Here is a 21,581-nt window from a genome sequence, read left to right as displayed (position 1 = left end):
CTGCACGCGGCCTTTCTCTGGTTGCGGCGAGTGGGAGTGGTGGCTTCTCTTGTTGCGCAGCATGGGCTCTAGGCGCGTGGGCTCAGTAGTTGTGGCTCGAGGGCTCTAGAGCACAGGCTCAGTAGTTGTGGCACACGGGTTTAGTTGCTCCGCGGCATGTGAGATTTTCCTGGACCAGGGCTTGAACACGTGTCCTCTGCATTGGCAGGCGGATTCTTAACCACTGTGCCACCAGGGAAGCCCCATGTATTTCTTTCTTTTTTTCCTAATATATTTGTTAATTTCATAGCCTCTTCGACCCTTCACCAGGATGTGAGGGCTGAGGAGAGGATTAGTAGAAAATAGTTTGATATTTAACACTTTCTCATTCTTGATATACATATTAATTTGGGGATGACAAGTCAGAGTATAGATGATTGTTTGTGTGGCTCCTAAACTCTGTGTGTGTGAGACCAGTTTTTGACTGGTTGGATACTATGGATTTATGTCTGTTGAATCTAGACTGGTTGACTCATTGAACGAAGTCCTGACAGTTCTTCATCAGTCTTTATCCAGAGCCCTGAGGTGGTTTTTTCACTTAACTTCGTTATTCTGACTAGGCCTTCAGGGAGCCTCAGCGCTGTGGATTATTAGGGGCCAGACACTCGGAGGCTAGATCCAGGCAGTCTTAAGAAGTACAGCTTATTGATAGGCTGGTTAGCCCCTGAAGTTTTACTTTGCTGACTGAAATTATACATATATTGAAAAAATTCTGTAAAAGGTATCACGTATTTACTTTGATAACACTTAAAACATATTCAGAATGTGGACAACTGCTTAATGAATATGAGGTTTCCTTTCCTTTTTTTTTTTTTAATTTATTTAATTTATGGTTTTTTGGCTGCATTGGGTCTTCGTTGCTGCGCACGGGCTTTCTCTAGTTGTGGCAAGCGGGGGCTACACTTTGTTGTGGTATGTGGGCTTCTCATTGCAGTGGCTTCTCTTGTTGCAGAGCATGGGCTCTAGGCACACGGGCTTCAGTAATTGTGGCACGCGGACTCAGTAGTTGTGGCTCACGGGTTCTAGAGTGCAGGCTCAGTAGTTGTGGCACACAGACTTAGCTGCTCCGCGGCATGTGGGATCTTCCCCGGCCAGGGCTCGAACCCGTGTCCCCTGCATTGGCAGGCGGATTCTTAACCACTGTGCCACCAGGGAAGTCCCTGAGGTTTCCTTTTGAAGTGATGAAAATGTTTTCATTTTCATTTCAGTAGATAGAGGTGGTGGTTGCACATTGTAAATATTCACTTTAAAGTGGTTATTTTATGAGTTTGACTTTTAAAAAGGTATTTATAATTTTATTAGCAATGTCTTAACTATAAGCCTTTGTAAAATGACTTATTTTTTACAAGAAAAGTAAATACATTTTTCTTGTAGAGTGTGTATAATATACGGATACGTGAAAATAAGATCATCAATTATCCTGTCTCAAGTAACTGCTCATAACTTTTTTGTTTTGTTTTTCATAACTTTTTGATAATATATATTTATTAACTTAAAAAAATGAAAATTATATAAAAATGTATAGACCACAATAAAATATATATTCATATACTTTTTTAACTAAAAACTTTTCTATTTAATGCATAGCCTGAATGTTTTTCTATATTTTAAAATACTCATCTACAATTTTGTGTAATTACAAAGTATTCCATCATGTAGGTGTATCATAATTTTTAAATGAATCTCCTATCAGTGGATATTTAAGATATTTTATATTATTTCCTTTTCCAAATAATAATTTTAGTACTGAACAGCAAGCACTGTAGCTAAATCCCAGTGTATTTTCATCAAATAATTTCCTGGAACTGGAATTATTGGACTAAAGGGTATATAAAATTTCAAGGCTGTTGTCGTGTATTGCCAAATTGCCATTAGAAGTGTTGAACCAATTTAAAACCAATTTATTCAGTCATGCCTCAGAGTATATGAGCAGATTGAAATTTAAGACTATTTTTATAATCTAAAAGTGTAAACAGTAACACCAGACATTGAAATACCAGAAGTTATAGAATATACAGAATGTTTGGCAACCTATTTTGATTCCTCATTCCCTTAAAAATAGGAAATGAATGCCTTACCAGCTATGTCTAGAGCGTTACAGCATTTATGTTAGGCAAAATAACAAATTAAATTCTTACATAAAAACATATTTTAACTTTGGGTTATTTTCTTTTTTTTAAGGTATTATTTACATAAAATAAGAACGCCATTTTAAATGTATAGTTTGATCAGTTTTGGTAGTTGTATACAAATGTATAACCACCATCACCATCAAAGTACAGAACAGTTTCCTCACCCTAAAAAGTTTCTTCATAATCCTTTGCCCCCATCCACTCTTCTACCCTAGGCAAGCATTCATCTGCCTTCTGTCACTATAGTTTTATTTTTTCAAGAATTTCATATAGGTTTTCCCTGGTGGCACAGTGGATAAGAATCTGCCTGCCAATGCAGGGACACAGGTTCGATCCCTGGTCCAGGAAGATCCCACATGCTGCAGAGCAACTAAGCCCGTGTGCCACAGCTACTGAGCCTGCGCTTTAGAGCCCGCAAGCCACAACTACTGAAGCCCGCGTGCCTAGAGCCTGTGCTCCGCAACAAGAGAAGCCACTGAAATGAGAAGCCCGCGCACCACAATGAAGAGTAGCCCCCACTCACTGCAACTAGAGAAAGCCTGTGTGTAGCAACGAAGACTCAACACAGCCAAAAATTTTTTAAAAAATTTCATATGATTGGAATCAAACGTGTATGGTGTTTTGTGTTTGAGTTCTTTAGCCTAGCATATTTTTGAGATTCGTTCATATTCTGGCAAGTTTTAATATTTTAATCCTTTTTATTGTTGAGTAGTATTCTGTAATATAGATATCCACAATTTATTTATTCACCAATTGATGAACATTTGGGTTGCTTCTAGTTTTGGGCTATTATGAATAATACTGTTGTGAACATTTGCATACTACATCTTTGTGTGGACATATGATTTTATTTCTCTTGGGTTAATTACCTACAAGTACAATTTCTGAGTCATATGGTAATATTAATGTATGTTTAACTTTAGAAGATAGTACCAAACTGTTTTCCAAAGTGGCTCTAGCTTTTGCATTGCCACCAGCAGTGTATGACAGTTTCACATCCTCACCAACAGGATGTATTCTTACTACCTTCAGCCTTCCTTGTTGGTATGTAGTGGTATCTGTTGACTAATATTATTGTAAACTTTGAATTTTACATCTTTATGAATGCTAGCATATTTTGAAATAGTGGGATGTGAAATAAGGACAGGCATACCTCATTTTATTGCACTTTGCTTTATTGTGCTTTGCAGATAATTTATTTTTTACAAATAGAAGGTTTGTGGCAATCCATCATTGTCGGATGACATTTAGCATTTTTTTAGCAATGAAGTATTTTTTAATTAAGGTATGTACATCTTTTAAAGACATAATGCTATTGCACACTTAATAGACTATAATGTAAACATAACTTCTATGTACACTGGGAAACCTAAAAATTTGTGTGACTTGCTGTATTGTGGTGGTCTGGAACTGAACCTGCAGTATCTCTGAGTTATGCCTGTATATATTCCCACTTTGTGAGAACCGAAGTGGACTGTGTAGGCATATGTTCACGTGATTCCTGTATAATTGATAGGCATATGTTCACGTGATTCCTGTATAATTGAGGGCCCATCATACAGTGTATGACATGATTTTAGTAGTGGTATACAGTTAAATTTAAGTGTCTTCCTACCTAAGTTAATACCTTTAGGTTTTTGTTTGGATTGTGCTTATTCTAGATCAATGATTCACAAGAAGATCATTAAACAGTGACTTGTGTTGATGAACAGACTGGTGATTATGGCCCTAGAGTTTTAAAATTCTTGCGTAGTTGATTTAGAAATTTTAGAATTGAAGGATTAGATATAAAAGAAATACGATTATGACAAAATGATTATTTGTGTCTTTTTGTTCTTCCCTAGGACATTTTCATTCCATCTCCAAGTTTGGAAGAACGATCAAATGATGAGAAGAAGGATAGAGGTTTGCATAGTTCATCTTTGACTGTTGAGTATTCTAAAACTTCAGAGACTGAACCAAAGAATTCCTCTGAGGATCTTGGGCTTTCTTTGACAGGGGATTCTTGTAAGTTGATGCTTTCTACAAGTGAGTATAGTCAGTCCCCAAAGATAGAAAGCTTGAGTTCTCACAGGATTGATGAAGATGGAGAAAGCACACAGATTGAGGATACTGAACCCATGTCTCCAGTTCTCAATTCTAAACTTGTTCTTGCTGAAAATGATAGTATCCTGATTAATCCAGCACAAGATGGCCAAGTAGAACTGAATCAGAATGATGATAAAACAAAGAGGGTTAACACAGAAAGCAGAGACGACATTAGTATTTTAGCTGATGGTTGCAAAGGCAGAGAAGAAACTGTGGCAGAAGACGTTTGTATTGATCTCACTTGCGATTCAGGTAGTCAGGCAGTTCCCTCTCCAGCTACTCGATCTGAGGCACTCTCTAGTGTGTTAGATCAGGAGGAAGCTATAGAACTTAAAGAACATCATCCAGAGGAGGGGTCTTCAGGGTCTGAGGTGGAAGAAATCCCTGAGACTCCTTGTGAAAGTCAAGGAGAGGAGCCCAAAGAAGAAAATATGGAGAGTGTTGCATTGCACCTTTCTCTGACTGAAACTCAGTCCCAGGGGCTGGGCCTTCCAAAGGAAGTCCCCAAACAAGAATGCCAGGAAGCTATGGAAGTTGAAACCAGTGTGATTAGTATTGATTCCCCCCAAAAGCTTCCAGTACTTGACCAAGAATTGGAACATAAGGATCAGGAAGCATGGGAAGAAGCTACTTCAGAGGACTCGAGTGTTGTCATTGTAGATGTGAAGGAACCATCTCCCAGAGTTGATGTTTCTTCTGAACCTTTAGAGGTAGTGGAAAAATGCTCAGATTCTCAGTTGTGGGGGGATGATGCTCCAGAAATAGAACCATGTGTTGAGAATAGAGCGGATACCCAAGAAGAAAAGAGTGCAGAATATGAAGGAGATCTGAAATCAGTGACTGCAGAAAAAGAACCTGTAGAGGCAGACTCTTCACAGCCTCCCTTGACTTTAGTGAGAACAGATGATGCTCCAGGACCTGGCCAGGAAATGCAGCAGACCCAACCAAAAGAGACAACAGTTAGCACATTAAGGGAAGACTCAAAAATGGCTAATACAAAGCAGCTGGACTCAGGTGTAGGGGCCCAGCCACTGGAGAAAGCCTCTGCCCATGCCTCACAAAGCTTCTGTGAAAGCTCTAGTGGTAAGTGTGATTACAAATTGTTCTGTGTTTCCAACCAAATTATAATTTGGAATGGAAGGTAGGAGAGAACCACATGCTTATTACATCAGGGCTGAAAATTAACTTGGATTTATGTTTATGAGCAACCAATAATAGTTGGGATATTTAAAATTTGGGGTTGTATTTTTCTTTTGTAGCTGTAATTATTTTTAGAATCAGAGATCAGTTGAGGTTTTTATCAGCTTTATAACTCAGGAGTAATCAACATGAATTTTCTAAGTATTTAGAAATTGTACCAATCTGGTATTTTCTACTTAGGTTCAAACCTTGTTCCATATTTTTATACTTTGAGAGTGGCTTTGTAGTACAGGGATCTTTTTTGATTACCTTACACAGTTAAATCATATTCAAAACTCTCTGGATTGTTTCTTCCTTATGGGCATTAAGTAAACTTTCTAAATTTGGTTCAACATATATACATCTTAAACCTTAAACTGGGAAAGGTGTTAGCTTGTGTTCTTTATAAAGTCAAGAATGAGAATATAGATTACTTTCTGAAATATTTCTAGAATGTCATGTATGACATTAGCTGAAAAGAATTCAAACTTTCTGAATGTCCAAAGTTAGTATAATTTAAAAACAAAACAGGAACTTCCCTGGTGGTGCAGTGGCTAAGAATCCACCTGCCAATGCAGGGGACACGGGTTCGAGCCCTGGTCCAGGAAGATCCCACATGCTGCAGAGCAACTAAGCCCGTGTGCCACAACTACTGAGTCTGCGCTCTAGAGCCTGTGAGCCACAACTACTGAAGCCCGTGTGCCTAGAGCCCATGCTCCGCAACAAGAGAAGCCATGGCAATGGGAAGGAAGCCCGCACACTGCAATAAAGGGTAGCCCTCATTTGCCACAACTAGAGAAAGCCCATGCACGGCAACAAAGACCCAGTGCAGCCATAAATCAATTGATAAGTAAACAAAGCAAACTCCAAAAACAAAAGAATAAAAACAAAATGCAGACTTAAGAAAGCAAGCTTCTAAGGATATGGAAATGAGAAACAGTATTTAGGTAACACCATCGCTATCAGTATGGGTGATCATACCTTTCGGCGTTCCTGGAACAGTCCCGTTTATACTTCTTGTTTAGGAGTGATTATTAGTAGTACTTTTTTTAATCTCAAAATTTCCCCTGTTCATTAGGCTTTATATTCATGAATATTTTTTTTCCTCTTCAGAATGAGAAATGTTAGAGCTGAAAAGGAGGTTAGCCGATATTGAGTTCAGTCTCTTCTTCCTAAAGTCATGTGGCTAGTTAATGATTGAAGTGGAACTAGAACTTAGGTCTCCTGATTCCCAAGTCTATGCTTTTTCCTACTATAAAACTGTATGATATAGTTTCTCTGATTCTGTTGAGTTATGGTAAAGAACTGTCTGAATGACCTAATATTCTATATTATTGAAGATTTTTATAATTTCATTACATCTAAATACTGTTGTCAATCTAAGTCATGTTTTACAGGAAGGTTGCTTTGGTTGCTATACAGAAAGAATCGTGGGTTGGGGAAAGGGGGAGACTTCAGGCAGACAAGGTAATTGATAGGTTGTTGTAATAGTCCAGGAATGAGGCATTGAAGACCAGATAAAGGTAGTGGCAGTGCTGCCTGTATAAGAGCCAATTTTCCATTAGGTTTTAGTGATGTGTTAGATCAGTGGTGCTAAGATAACTTTTCATAAATAGTCTTCTGTAATTAACGCTTGCATATTACATTTGCGTATTATGGTTTGTCACGTAGAAGGATGTACTTAGAGATTTTATACAGATTTTCAAAAGTCTGAATGGTCGATCATAATGTGAGGGATGGTTCCTGTCAAGAGAGCAGAATAGGTGGTTGTTCCAGGAATGAAAATTATATAAAATATATCTTTGGAACGTATGATGCTTTGTGAGGTGTTTTTTTTTTTTAATTTTAGTTTCTGTATATTTTTAAAGTTCTTTATTAACTTAAAGGACTTGCTTTTTAAGGAGTTGCCAGAGAATGAATGCTTACCTATCAACCCATTTCTTTTTGCTATAACTATGGTGGAATTCTTTGCCATTTAGATAATGACGTTGAGATTCTCCACTTCTGCTTTTCACAGTTTCTTTAGCAGCGCATGTGTACTTTTCATCCTTTATTTCTGAAGTCCATTCATTTTCTCTTTTCATCCCTTCAAGTTGCTAATTCATTTTCTTTCATGTAGATGTAAGAGATGTTTTTTGTTGTTGTTTTGTGATTTTGAAGAAAAAATATCAAGGTGTGCTTGATATTAAAGATAATGAAGGGTGGAAGTGGAATGGGAAGAGATGAAAGAAGAAAAATGTGGTATAATAAGAAGTATATTTGGTCTTCATCCAGTTCCTGGCACCGAGCTCCTAAAACCCTTGTAATTTCCTAAGTGATAGTAATAAGCTTAAGCCCTTTCTGTCACACCTGAGTAATGCTATTGAGGTGATTTAGGGTGGGATCTTCCCTACATAGCCTCAGGGATGGGGCTGTTCACCAGAAAGACAAAGTGATTGGAGGGTTGGAACTTCCGGCCCCACCCACCAACCTCCTCGATGGTGGGGGTGGGGATTAAAGCTCTATAAAAACTCTTGAACAACAAAATTTGATGTTTCCTGGTTGATAAATGAGCCAGGAGGGTATCTAATCCCAATTCTAAGGGAGACAGAAGTTCCTGCTATCAGAACCCTCTGGACCTCACCCTATGTACCTCTTCATATAGCTGTTGATCTGTGTCCTTTATAATAAACTGGTAAACGTAAGCAAATGTTTCTCTGAGTACTATAAGTAGCTCTAGCTAATTAATGGAACGTGAGGAAAGTGTCATGGGAACCTGCAGTGTAGAGCCAGTTGCTTAGAAGCACAGGTAACAGCCCGGGCTCTCACTGATGTCTTAAGTGAGGGCAGTCTTGTGGGACTGCGCCTTTAACTTGTGGGATCTGATGCTACCTCTGGGTAGATAGTGTCAGAATTGAGTTAACTTCATAGGACACCCGCTAAGTGTGTGCTGGGAATTGGAGAATTGCTTGACGATGTTGGGAAGCACATTAGACAAACTGTTTTCACAAGGAATAGTGACTGGGTATGCCAGATTATAGTTATTTTGAGCCATTCCAGGAAAGTAAGTACAAATTTTCATCTGTCAGGTTTAAGAACAGCAATCTGGAGTAATTCTTTTATTCTCCCAAACTTAGTCGTTTTATTAAAAGAGATAATTAGAAAATCAGAAAATGTGATTTTGGCAATTTGCTAATTCTGATTAGAAATTGGAACTGAGACCTAGTTAAAAAGTAAAGTTTTGTTTCTTTACAAATGTTTAATTTAATAATGACTAACCAAAATGTGTACAATGGAGATGCTCATATATGTGAGATTTACCATTGCAGAGAGATTTAGATATGAACACTACCGCTGTGGCCTAGAGTGAAATGCTGGTCAGTACTGCTGAACTGTGAAACCCAAATGATTTCTGTTAGAACCAGTGAGTATTTTGAAGTCCTTTAGCCCAGTGGTCCCCAGCCTTTTTGGCACTAGGGACCGGTTTTTTGGAAGACAGTTTTTCCACAGATGGGGTGGGGGGTGGGGCAGAAGGCGGGGGTGGGGGGGTGGATAGTTCAAGCGGTAACGCAGGCGATGGGGAGCGGGCAGCGGCAGATGAAGCCTCGCTTGCCGCTGCTCACCTCCTGCTGTGCGGCCCGGTTCCTAGCAGGCCCAGTGGTTGGGGACCCCTGCTTTAGCCCATGAAATCCTTTGTCACCTCTTTGAGTAGATTGTAAATTTTAAGTATTAACATCAGATTTTAACATAGAGAATCCTACAGATTGCTAAAGCTTATAAATTAACTCCTTGGGTTAGCATTACACAAAATTAAAACGTCTAGATTTGAAACTATCCAACTTTGTATCACTGAGTATCCCCATATGTACTTACTGTCTTGAGGCTCAGATGTTTCTCTGTTCCTTTTGACCCCATGTTCCTTAGGCCTCCAAACTTTTGGGCTTCCTCTGTTTGCCTGGCCCCTGGTTGTCTGCTTTGTGTCAGTCCTGTTGATGGTTGTACAGAGAGCAGAGAAAATAGTAGGAAATTGGTTGAGAGGCCTGGTGAGGGGGGTTGGGAATGAGGCAGAATTTGGGAGCAAAGGAAAAGAATAATTGAGATATTTCTTGCAGTTCTCCTCACCTTTGCTTTTTTTATACTTCTGTTTTGGTTTCCTTTTTGTTTATCATTGTTTTGTTTTGTTTTTTGTTTTCTCCAGAAACTCCATTTCATTTTACTTTACCTAAAGAAGGTGATGTTATTCCACCATTGACTGGTGCAACTCCACCTCTTATTGGGCATCTAAAATTGGAGCCCAAGAGACACAGTACTCCTATTGGTGAGTGATTAAAATGTAATGATGTTTAAAGCAGAATTTCTGAGATATCATTCTTTATGCCAGTGATTCTTTTATATCTCAGGAGTTGGGCCTGCCTGATAAGATTGATTTTTGTCTTAGGAAGAATAAGGTTGTGGTGTCTGATTCCATGAGTTTACTCCCAGGAGATGTTGAGCAGTGATGAGAGGAAGGAAAGAAAGGATGGAAGGAAGGAAGGAAGAATATTTATAAAGATTTTATTCTATTACTTGCAAGGCCATAGACTCTGAGTGCTAAGCAATGATATAGAGCTGTTTTATGAGGAAGAGGTAGCAGGTAGGGTAGAAGTACTGTTTATTCAGGACCTTGGCTAATCAGTCTGCTGCTTGACAGGGGAAGGAAATTTAGATCCTCCTTCCCTGAAGCAGCTGGTAGTCTTCTACATTAACCTATTTGTTTTCTCTAGTCAGTGCTGGGAGGTAACAATCATGCCGTCTGGAGTCTCCTGCTACCTATGCTTGATGCTGGCAGATGTGGGTTGGCTGAGGGCTCATGCAGCATCCTTTGTCCAGATGCAGAAGTGGAACTGAATCCTGTTGCTCTTCTTAAGACCAGGTGTCAATACTAGTGCGTAGTTGTTGATACTTGTGACAGGATCTATCCTAGGAATCCTCTTCAATCCTGCAGAGCTATGGAGCCAAACAGGCAAATTGATGACCTTGAATTGTTATTTTTCATATTTGTATTTTAGTGTTCTTTCTTCCTTCCTTCCCCCTGCCTCCCTTCTTTCAGGTATTAGCAACTATCCCGAAAGCACCATAGCAACCAGTGATGTCATGTCTGAAAGCATGGTGGAGACCAACGACCCCATGCTTGGGAATGAAAAAGGAGATTCTGGGGCTGCCCCAGAAATGGGTGATCAATTGTGTCTGAGAATGAAATTGGTCAGTCCTGAGACTGAGGCGAGTGAAGAGTCTTTGCAGTTTAGTCTGGAAAGTAAGTTTTATTTTGTGTTAATCTTGGGTAACTAGTAGCTCCACATCTTCTGGAAGTATTAATTATCTTTCTTCTAGTTTTAATGATGATACTTTTATAATTATAAATGTATTTGTAAAGTCTTATTCTCATGAATTTAATTCTTTGTTTTAGGCTAGTCACTGTTAATGTTACTGCAGATGTTCTCTTTTGTAACCTCCGTGGTACTGCTTGTATCTCTGTATTAAACTTGTGTCTATATAAACTAATTGGTTTTCATAATCAGAAGGAGTTCAGAAGTGGGTAGAAAATTTAGGATTGTGGATTCACATTGTAGGTTTATGTTAGCTATTTCCCACATTAATTGCAAGTTGTTTGGTATGGCTAGAATACAGAGAAGATATGAGGGAATGGCTGCAAAGTCGGGACTAGATTCTGAAAGGCCTTTTACATCATGCTGAACAGCTGAAGAATTTTAGGCAAGGGAGTAATACGATCAGATTTGCTTTTTTTAAAGGATCAGCTGAATGTTTGAAAAATTTGTGCCTTTGTTCATCATTCCTTTCCTTGCCCATTTTCTATTCTGCCTGGCAAATGCGGTCTTTAACCAGGAAGTGGGGTCATTAGTAGTGGGGATGGAGGTGAGGGGATGAATTTGAGAGATGAATAGTAGAATAGAGAGGACCTTGGGACCAATTAAATATGGAAGCAAGAGAGAGGAAAAAATATAGAATGACTTTATATCTACATTTTGTTTTCATGATAGCACTCTGAAGTAGATATCCTTATTTCCATTTTATTGGTGAGAAAACTGAGACTAAGAGAGGTTTTAAACCTGAGGTTACAGTAATTGGTAAGAGGTGGAGCTGGAGTGTGAATCAGATCCATCTGACTCTAAAGCTTATAATTCTTCCATTAGGTAGTTTGTAAAAGTGGTTTAATGGCGTTAGAAGAGGAAGAAGTTTTATAAAGGAGATTGTAAAGGAATATTCCAAGAAGAGGACTAGGAGAGTATAACGCCATGGAAGCCTAAGGGAAGGAGAGTTAAAAGAAGACAACAATGTTATATGCAGAAGTGAGGGTCTAGTAAGATATATCTGAAAATGTACACTGGACTTGGCAATTAGGATCCGTTTGGTGACTCTAGCAAGAACTACTACAGTATAGTGGTTTGGGTAGGAGCTATACTGAAGGTAATTGAGGAGTGAAGGGGAGGAGAAGAGGCAGCAAATGTATTCTACTTTTGAGAAGTTTATGTGAGAAAGGAAGAAAAAATATGGCAAGTTAGAAATACAGGACTGAAGGAGGTTTTGTTTTTTTTTTTTTTCATTTTTAGACTGAGGGATACCTGAGCAGGTTTATAGATTGAAAGGAAATCTCCAAAAGAGAGATGCGTTAAAAATGAGACCCCTGAGAGAGAGATGGAAGGGGAGCTTTCAAAGACCACAGATAGAGTGAATGGACTTGAATAAGGATTTCTCATTCTCTGAGACCAAAGAAAAGAAATTTTAGCTAATATATTTTGAGTTCTTACTATATGCCAGGCATATATTCCATACATGTACAGCTCATTAAATCTCATAACAAACCTGTAAAGTAGATCCTATTGTTATTCTCATTTTACAGCTAAGGAAACTGAGGCACAGACAGGTTGGGCATGTTCTCTAGAGTCACACAGCTAGTAAATAAAGTAGCCTGAATCAAAGTAGTTCCAAGAACCAGAAGTCTGGTTCTGAATTATAGTGCTATTCTGTTTCTCAGTGCTTATTGATTTGAAAATTAGAACCTCAGTAGAAATAAAGTATTTCATGTTTCCATCCTTACTGTCATCTTCTCTGAAATCAAGTAGGACTTATCAAGAGAGAGTACATGGTAGCTTTGAATCTTTAGATTTGAAATTACAATTGGGAAGACCTTAAATGGAGCTAAATGTTAAAGATGACCATATTAGTAAATTTTCCTACCTTTCCTGATAATCGGGCACCATACTCACAGTTTTCCTCATTTTATCCTCACAACAAACCTATGAGGGTTGGTCTTGCAGCTTGTGGGATCTTAGTTCCCAGACCAGGGATTGAACCCCAGGCCCACAGCAGTGAAAGTGCAGTGCAGAGTCTTAACCACCTGGACTGCCAGGGAATTCCCGTGTTGGTCCCTTTTTATCCCTATTTTATGGATGAGGAAACTGACTCAGAAGATGAAGTTTACCCCCAGGTTGGACTGCTAAGTGCTAGAGCCAGGGCCTGAACCAGGTTTCTGTATCAGAGCCAGTGCTCTAACCACCAAACTTCAGCTGCCTCCTTGATGGACTATTCAGATTATATTGGGTTATGACTTATTTTAGAAATGTTTAAAAATATTTGTTATTTTCTCTAAGACTGGAATGAATTGTAAATGAACAAATTTTAATCCCTAGGCATTAGTAGCATTGCTTTGAGACTATGGGATTCTCTTCAGTATGACCTTTAATTTTTGCTACGGATTCTTTCTTGAAAATGTGTTTTATTTTTCAAATATCTATCCCAAAAGCACTTTGGGAAGAACTTGAGTACCTTCTATGTATGGGTTCTTTTAAAACTGTACACTGTTTAAAATTTGTGCATGAACCTGAGACATTTTCCTACATAATCGATTTTATTAAAGTTTTTCCTTTTTAAAAAAATTTTATTGAAGTTGATTTACAATGTTGTGTTAGTTTCAGATTAATAAACGTTTTTAGAAGTTTTTTTTAATTTGTTTTAAAATTTTTAAACTAAAATTTTTTTGTTTATTTTGCGTTTTTTTACTACATAATTTTTTTACTTGTATGAGAAGAGATGGATTGAGATTCAGAAGTTTCATTTTCATTTTTAAATGTTACTACTTAGTAATTCATTATATTGTATTTCTGGAGAAACTGAATAGTCTTCTGTAGGAAGTTTGAAAGAAAATTGGTAGAAGTCAGAAAGACATACATGGTGGCGCAGTGGTTGAGAGTCCGCCTGCCAATGCAGGGGACACGGGTTCGTGCCCCGGTCCGGGAGGATCCCACGTGCCGCAGAGCGGCTGGGCCCGTGAGCCATGGCCGCTGAGCCTGCGCGTCTGGAGCCTGTGCTCCGCAACGGGAGAGGCCACAGCAGTGAGAGGCCCGCGTACCGCAAAAAAAAAAAATGATAAGTCTTTTCATGTTCACTTATTATTCTTACTCATTTCCTTTTTATTATTTGTTGCAAAATACTAGTAAAGCAGGTTTTTATTTTTCATTTTTATTACTAATTTTTTATGTCTTAGTGAAAGGAGGCCTTCAGAAGCTTCTGAAATCCAAGCATTATTTTAGAGTATCATTGGGTTTGAGCAGGTTTTTAAGAGAAGGTTTTAAGGTGTGATACTGAGTTCTGTTTCTCTTTCCTTTCTTTACTTGCTTTTGTTTTTATTCAGAGCCAGCAACTGGTGAAAGAAAAAATGGATCTACTGCTGTTGCTGAGGCTGTTACCAGGTAACCAGAGCTGGTTGCTATTTAGAGGAGTTTAATATACAAAGCCACTGGTAATCAGGGGAAGATAATTTATCAAGAGAGGAAAAAAACTTAAAATGAAACTTCAGCATAAAGGGTTTAGCAGTGTGTTGAATGTAACCCTAGGCTTTCTTATTAATACTTTAATAAAGCTTTTGCTATACTTAGAATAAGATATTTAATGGTGTTTCCCTTTCTCCCTTTTGTTCATGTGGGAGTGCCATTTCTTCTTTTTCTGTGGGTGAGATTGAGATTGTTTTTGCTATTGGTGAGGAAACAGGGTTAACGAGATAGCCATAGACCTTTTTCCTTTTACGGTCCAGCGCCACTGCCTGACCCCCCCCCCCCCATAGCCTCAGGCCATTTTCTCTTCTGCCTGCCAAATTAGCTACAGCCTTGAAGTGTTATTTTTGCTTTGTCATGAATGCTGTAATGCTTTGAGGATGAGTATGACCCCATCCTGAGGCTCTGGTGGTAAGCTTTGCCATCTGGTGGCCGTGAGAATAGAATTGTTTCATTGGTTTCTGGCGTGAGTCATCCAGTATGAAAATACTACCAGCGGTTGTTGAAATATAAGTGAGGATTCTTAAATCAGGCTAGACAGGTACTGTACGTAAGTAAAGCGCAGGCTAGGTGCAAGAGCATGAAATGTTGACGATGATGGCCAGCTGAACGTGTGTCCCATTTAAAAGGGGGGGTTAGCCCTTGCTCATTTCCAGCCGGTCATTACCATGCACACCTACTGTTGCCAAATCTTTAAATTTGTAAAGAGAAATCAGGATTTTTAAAAATAAAATTTTCTGCTTGTCTGTAGACTAAATTTGATCCTTAGTTGGAAGTTTCTGACCCATCTGAATCCTTTGATTTGTACCAAGCTGTGTCTAGAGAGATTGGTTGTTTTCTGAGTTTTTGCATATTTAATCTGAAAGATAAGTACCTTTGAATCCTTATTCAGTTGAAGACTCTTTAATGATATGTTGAAGAAATCTCTTTGGTTTTAACAGAATTGTGTACCCGACACAACTTGTTATTAGTCTGTACATGTGCTTGCTAAGAGAGAACAGAATATGCTGCTGAAGATTCCTGGATCCTTTGGATGGACTGTAGCGATGGAAAAATAGGGGAAAAACTTGAGGCAGAGGGTTGGATTGGTGGATCATGGAATGAGATTCACTGGTATTGTTGTGAAGCAAATTTTGTATATGAGAATCTAGATTTTAAGAATCTTTGACTATTTACTTTACCATTGGGTTCACCATAAGAAATCATTTAAAGTAAGCTCTGTAGCACGTAGCACAGTTTAAATGATCACTGCTTCCTCTGCATTTAGGTGAAGCAGTACCGCTGTTTTTAAGTGTTGTCTGTAACTGGGCACTGTTCAGATTACTTGCTGCCATCTTATTTCTCTCTCACACATTTCATTATTGAAGGTTTCAAGTATATACAAAAGTAAAGAGAATAGTATAATGAACTACCATATATTCATCACCCAGTGTCAAAAATTACCAACTTATGACTAGTCTTGATTCATTTATAAATACTTCCAGCACTCTCCTCTCCACTGGATTATTTTTAAGCTAATTCTAGCATTATATCATTTTATCTGTAAATATTTCAATGCTGTCTCTAAAAGATAAGAATTCTTTACTTTGAACTTAACCACAGTACTACTGTCATGCTTTTAAATCTGACATTGATTCCTTAATGTCATCAAATATTTGGTATTCAGATTTTTCAGATTCAGAGAAAGGATTTTATTCTCTCTGTGCCTAAAAGGATAATTTCCAGAGGTACTTTTCCTTTCAGAACTAACACAGTATATTGCTTTAATTTGTTTCTTAGTCCCCAGAAGACCATGTCTGCGTTTAGCTGTGTCTGTGAAGCCCCGCAAGAGGATGAGGCTCGAAGTCAGGAGTCCCCCTCTGTACCCATCAGGCAAGCATTATTTTCATAGCATCTTTTGCGCTACATTGATTCACAAAATGGTAGCAAAATCTGGAATATACTGCTACTGTTTTGTGAACTTGAGCTTACTCTTTTATCTGAGGGACTGTGACATATTCTAGGTGGATTTATAAATAAGCTGTCAGAAATTTTATTAAATATTTTATAGATATAGATTTTTGTCTTTATCTGCCAGTTCTAGCAATTTAAAATGATTCAGTCTTCATAAACTTATGAAAATATATCATTCTGTATTTCTAAGATTATTTCCTTTTACTTAGTTTGAAAATGTTTACTTTTTTAATTAACTTTATTTATTTATTTATGGCTGCGTCAGGTCTTCTTCGTTGCTGTGCGCGGGCTTTCTCTAGTTGCGGTGAGCGGGGGCTGCTCTTCATTGCTGTGCACACACTTCTCACTGCGGTAGCTTCTCTTGTTGCGGAGCACTGGGCTCTACGCGCGTGGGCTTCAGTAGTTGTGGCTCGTGGACTGTAGAGCACAGGCTCAGTAGCTGTGGTGCACAGGCTTAGTTGCTCTGTGGCATGTAGGATCTTCCCAGACCAGGGCTCGAACCTGTGTCCCCTGCATTGGCAGGCAGATTCTTAACCACTGCGCCACCAGGGAAGTGCCGAAAATGTTTACTTTTAACAGACTTTTTATTTCTCTTTAATTTCCCATATGGCAAAACTGAGGTAGATGTTCAACATCTCAAATTTAAAGTTTGCCAGACTCGATGGAATTAAAAAATTCCCATAATTTCTTTACTCCTTCATCTCTTAGAACAGCTCTGAAGTGGGAAAAAATTTTTTGAATTACAAAGTATTTCTTCTCTATTAGAAAAGTATCTTGTTTGGAATATGTGGTTCTTATATTTAGTATAGGGAAATAAGTAATGGCAATGGAATAAGTTTGTATTATCATTATGAAGTGGAATCTTTTATCTCTAGAAATCAATGATTTTGTAATTAGGGAATATAATAATGTTTTGTCAACAGGTATATTCCTAATAGTGTTATTTGCAACATAATTTATTTTTTTCTTTTTTTGTTGGCTGCACCGTGGCTTGCGGGGTCTTAGTTCCCCAACTAGGGATTGAACCCACGCCCTCGGTAATGAGAGTGCAGAGTCCTAACTACGGGGCTGCCAGGGAATTCCCTGCAACATAATTTCTGTGTTCCTTACTGATAGAAATATTTAAGAGAAACATGTCAGTGCTTTTATTGGACATTCTGATGATTAAATGTGAACTTGTTGGTATTTTTGGGAATCAGATAGCCCAGATGATATCCTCTGTTGTATCAGGAGGCTTGTTAGGCGAAATGCCACCTTGTTTTATTCCAAAAATGGTATGGTGTTGACCTAGCAATTAGGAAATTAATTGATCGCATCGTATTGCCTTCCTATTTTAAAATAGAGACTTTTTTTTTAAACATACTTATTGGAGTATAATTGCTTTACAATGGTGTGTTAGTTTCTGCTTTATAACAAAGTGAATCAGTTATACATATGTCCCCGTATCTCTTCCCTCTTGCATCTCCCTCCCTCCCACCCTCCCTATCCCACCCCTCTAGGTGGTCACAAAGCACCGAGGTGATCTCCCTGTGCTATGCAGCTGCTTCCCACTAGAGACTGTTTTAAAATAGAGAGACTAGGATGCTGGTGATTTTTGTTCAACCTTGGTAGAACAAGGGCCTGAGAATCCAGCTGTTTTTTGTTGTTGTTGGTTTTTTTTTAATTTATTTATTTTTGTTTGCATTGGGTCTTCGTTGGGGTGCACGGGCTTCTCATTGCAGTGGCTTCTCTAGTTGCAGAGCACGGGCTCTAGGCACATGGGCTTCAGTATTTGTGACTTGCGGGCTCTAGAACACTGGCTCAGTAGTTGTGGCGCACGGGCCTAGTTGCTCTGCAGCATGTGGGATCTTCCTGGATCAGGGATTGAACCCGTGTCCCCTGCATTGGTAGGCAGATTTTTAACCACTGTGCCACCAGGGAAGCACTCCAGCTGGTTTTGATTCCAGTTCCTCCGCAGACAGACCTACACTCAAAACAGAATGGTTAGAAGTTTATTAAATATGGAGGTTTTTTCTTCCATGTTTCACTTTGGATTAATTTTACCCAGGCTTTCCCTGCTAAAATTTGCTTTCTTTGCATCAGTTTCTAAATCTGACAGAGTAGAATGTGTAGCTGGAACTAATGAAGAAAGAGAAGTGTGGTCCTTCTTACAATTATTGAATTTCTTCTGTCTCTTTTCTGGTACTGAAGTTTCCTTCTTTATTGTTTCTTGGGAGATTAATATACCACATCTTTATGATAGATGTTTCTTGGAGGGAAGTGACTGTGATTTGAACATCATTTAGTTATTTGACTGATGCTAACCCAAGAAAGATAGATACCAAAATTCTGGTATTTGACAGGAATCTGCTGAATATTGCTGATGTTGCAATGAGATACCTTTAGTCTTTAGAGAGAGAGGAGTTCCGATTAACAGTTTGGGAGAAAAAAGCAGCCTAATATTTGTCAATAAGAATTAAAAAGTCAAAAATAAAACAAAGAAAAAAATAAAGCTTTGTTTTAGAAGTAAAACTCTATTCGGAAGTTCTACACTAAATAAATAGCTTCTGAGGTAAAATGTCTAGGCTTATTTAAAGTGCGGGGAACAATGGTAATTGAATTCTTGAAATGGTTAATCAAGTCTTGTCCCTTCTAGCTTTTGGCTCACTTTCATTATTGCTCAGCTGTTGATATGTTAGATGTGTTAAAGATTCAAACATGGGTATTTAGTTCATACTTTGTCTTATGCAACTAATATCAATGAGCATCCGCTGTGTATCTAGCACTGTGCTAAGTAATTTATATGTATGATCACTTATAAACCAGATAGGTGTTATTCGTCTGTCTTCTGGTGATCTTATTCTTACCTATTCTTCACTGGACCATATATCCCCATTCAGTTGAGGTTCCTGACAGAGAAGACACAGGCTCTAACAACCAAATGCATACCAGGCTCTCTTTGGCTAGAACTCTTTTCTAAATCCCACTTTGATCTCCTGTTTTGGTAAACTGAGCTGCACAAGATAGAAACCTCAGAGACTTCTCCTTTTGTCTTTCTTCTCCAAGATCCAGAGCAGAGCAAGCCCCAAAGAGTTCTTCATGCTTCTTTTTTCTGTCTACCCAGGTCAGTTCAGCTTCTAAGGGTGAGAGCTCCTCCCAAGTTGGAGACAGCTTTTTCTGTCTAGATGGCTCCATCTTTCTCTGGCCAAACACAACAGCATGTGACATAGTTTCTAGACCCTTTATCATCCTGGATGTTATCTTCTGGGTATATCTCAGTTTATGCTTTGTAAAATATGATGACCTGAAACATTCCAGATGTTTTTCCATGGTCAGTTCAGAATGGGTTCTTTTTATCTTATTTTGGTTATTATATATTTAACACAACCTAAAAATGCATTAGTATGTTGTTTTTTATAGTACAGTGATGCATTCAACTTATGGTTTACTAAAAAGTTAGAAGTTACGGGCATTTTCTATATGATGAACACAGTTATACAATTAGTTAATCTGAAAGTAGATTTTTGCAGTTAATTGATTGAGAGAACATTCTTTTGTTGAAAATAAATTTATTAAGCACTTTATTTATTTTTTTAAATTTATTTTTATTTTTTGGCTGTACGCGGGCCTCTCACTATTGTGGCCTCTCCAGTTGCGGAGCACAGACTCCGGACGCGCAGGCACAGCGGCCATGGCTCACGGGCCCAGCCGCTCCACGGCATGTGGGATCTTACCATACCGGGGCACAAATCCGTGTCCCATGCATCGGCAGGCGGACTCTCAACCACTGCGCCACCAGGGAAGCCCTAAGCACTTTATATTAAACCCCGTGTTAAGTGTTTTAAGTGTGGAGATGAATAAGATGTGAATGTCAAGTTTCTGTGTAACCTGCTCACTTGGAGTTAATCTGGGCCTATTTATTCTGGTGTATTGTTGAGAGCATTTAAGAAAGCTCCTAGGCACCTCAGGGCTTCATGGTATCTGGTTTGTAGGAGACATGCATCAAATGCTTGTGGGATATATGAATAAATCACTGATAGCCAAATGGGAAGACTAATGAAAAGAAATACCCTGAACTGTGAGGAACCAAGTCATTCTGAAATGGTTAGTTGTAGATAATGTCAATATAGCTAGCAAAGATAGAATCTCACCTACAACTCTTTCCTTTATAGATTGGGTTTCTTTTCCTAAAATTATTAGTCAAGGGGTGTAATGAACAGTATCTAGAATGCTAGGAGTCATTTAAGGAATATTAGAACCATTAATAAAGCCAAATGAGACATCTTGACCTAATTGATCTGTTTTGAAGTAGGTCCCTAAGTTGCCTTCAGTGTTTATGACTTCAATAATGGTTTTGCATCCTTTGTTTACCTTATTTTCCTGTGTCAGTTTTCAGAGTTCATAGCTAATGGAGAGAAGAAATTTTATGGCTATTTTACCATCATGGTGGAATAGTCCTGTGCACCGTTCTTTTTTCACAGGAGTGAAATTATGATGAGAAATCTTGTAAGGTCATATACTCGGTCACCTCATTTTCACCCTTCCCCACTTATCTCAGAGTGTCAAATTATGGTTCCCCCTTGACACACACACACTCACACTCACACTCACGTATACACTTGCTTGCTTGATATGGTTTCCTTTTTTTGACATGGTTTCTTTATGTGCTTGATTTTCAGGGGGAACTTGCTGCATTTTCCAAGTACTCAAGATGAAGAGGAGAAGGGAAAATTAGAAGGTGACCAAAGGACCAGCCAGAGTCAACAGCCTATGAAGCCCAGTAGTCCTATCAAAGACCCTGCTTCTCCTACCTCCCTGGAGATGGCCACACAGGAGCCATCCAGTCCTCAAGGGGAAGCAATGGAGACAGATATGCCAGAAGGCCAGAAAGAAGGACAGAATACCAGTCAGGAAAAATCTAGTGAAGCCTTGATTGAAAGGCCCAGCCAAAATAACGTAGGAATCCAGACCATAGAGCATTCCCTCTGGGTCCCCGAAACTGTTTCAGCAGCAACTCAGACTGTAAAGAATGTGTGTGAACAAGGGACCAGTACAGTGGACCAGAACTCTGGAAAACAAGATGCCACAGTTCAGACTGAGAGGGGGAGTGGTGAGAAACCAGTCAGTGCTCCTGGGGATGATACAGAGTCACTCCATAGCCAGGTGAGAGAACATACAGGGTACCTCAGGGGCCCTGTTTTCAACTTTCTGGATTCCCAGAGAATTTAAGTTGTGGTACTTGTACTTAATGATAATTCTTAACAGTTTTATACAGACCAGTGTTTAAAGGATAAAAACAATTCATCCAGGATTGGGATAGGGTAGTGAAAATTATGGGTAGCTATAGCCAATAAGATAATCTTTCAGGGAAATGGAATAGTACTAGAGTTTGTCAAGTAGGTCT

At 38.7% G+C, this 21,581-nt stretch overlaps 1 protein-coding gene across 4 annotated transcripts in view; it reads left to right on the top strand.

The window, feature by feature from the left end:
* The window catches only part of TP53BP1 (tumor protein p53 binding protein 1), a 66,189-nt gene that overhangs the window by 20,788 nt on the left and 23,820 nt on the right, over nt 1–21,581 (top strand). For 3 of the 4 annotated variants that reach the window (XM_060005114.1, XM_060005116.1, XM_060005113.1), the window contains exons 12-17: nt 4,016–5,342; nt 9,616–9,735; nt 10,507–10,710; nt 14,107–14,164; nt 16,025–16,117; nt 20,857–21,340. In XM_060005114.1, coding sequence (XP_059861097.1) covers nt 4,016–5,342; nt 9,616–9,735; nt 10,507–10,710; nt 14,107–14,164; nt 16,025–16,117; nt 20,857–21,340 — 2,286 coding nt within the window. The remainder of the gene's footprint in view (nt 1–4,015; nt 5,343–9,615; nt 9,736–10,506; nt 10,711–14,106; nt 14,165–16,024; nt 16,118–20,856; nt 21,341–21,581) is intronic. The other variant, XM_060005115.1, reaches the window with a different exon arrangement.

Source organism: Delphinus delphis, chromosome 2, assembly GCF_949987515.2.
Source record: "Delphinus delphis chromosome 2, mDelDel1.2, whole genome shotgun sequence".
NCBI lineage: Eukaryota > Metazoa > Chordata > Mammalia > Artiodactyla > Delphinidae > Delphinus > Delphinus delphis.
The sequence above is the reverse complement of the archived record's forward strand: the minus strand, read 5'-3'. Positions and strand labels throughout refer to the sequence as shown.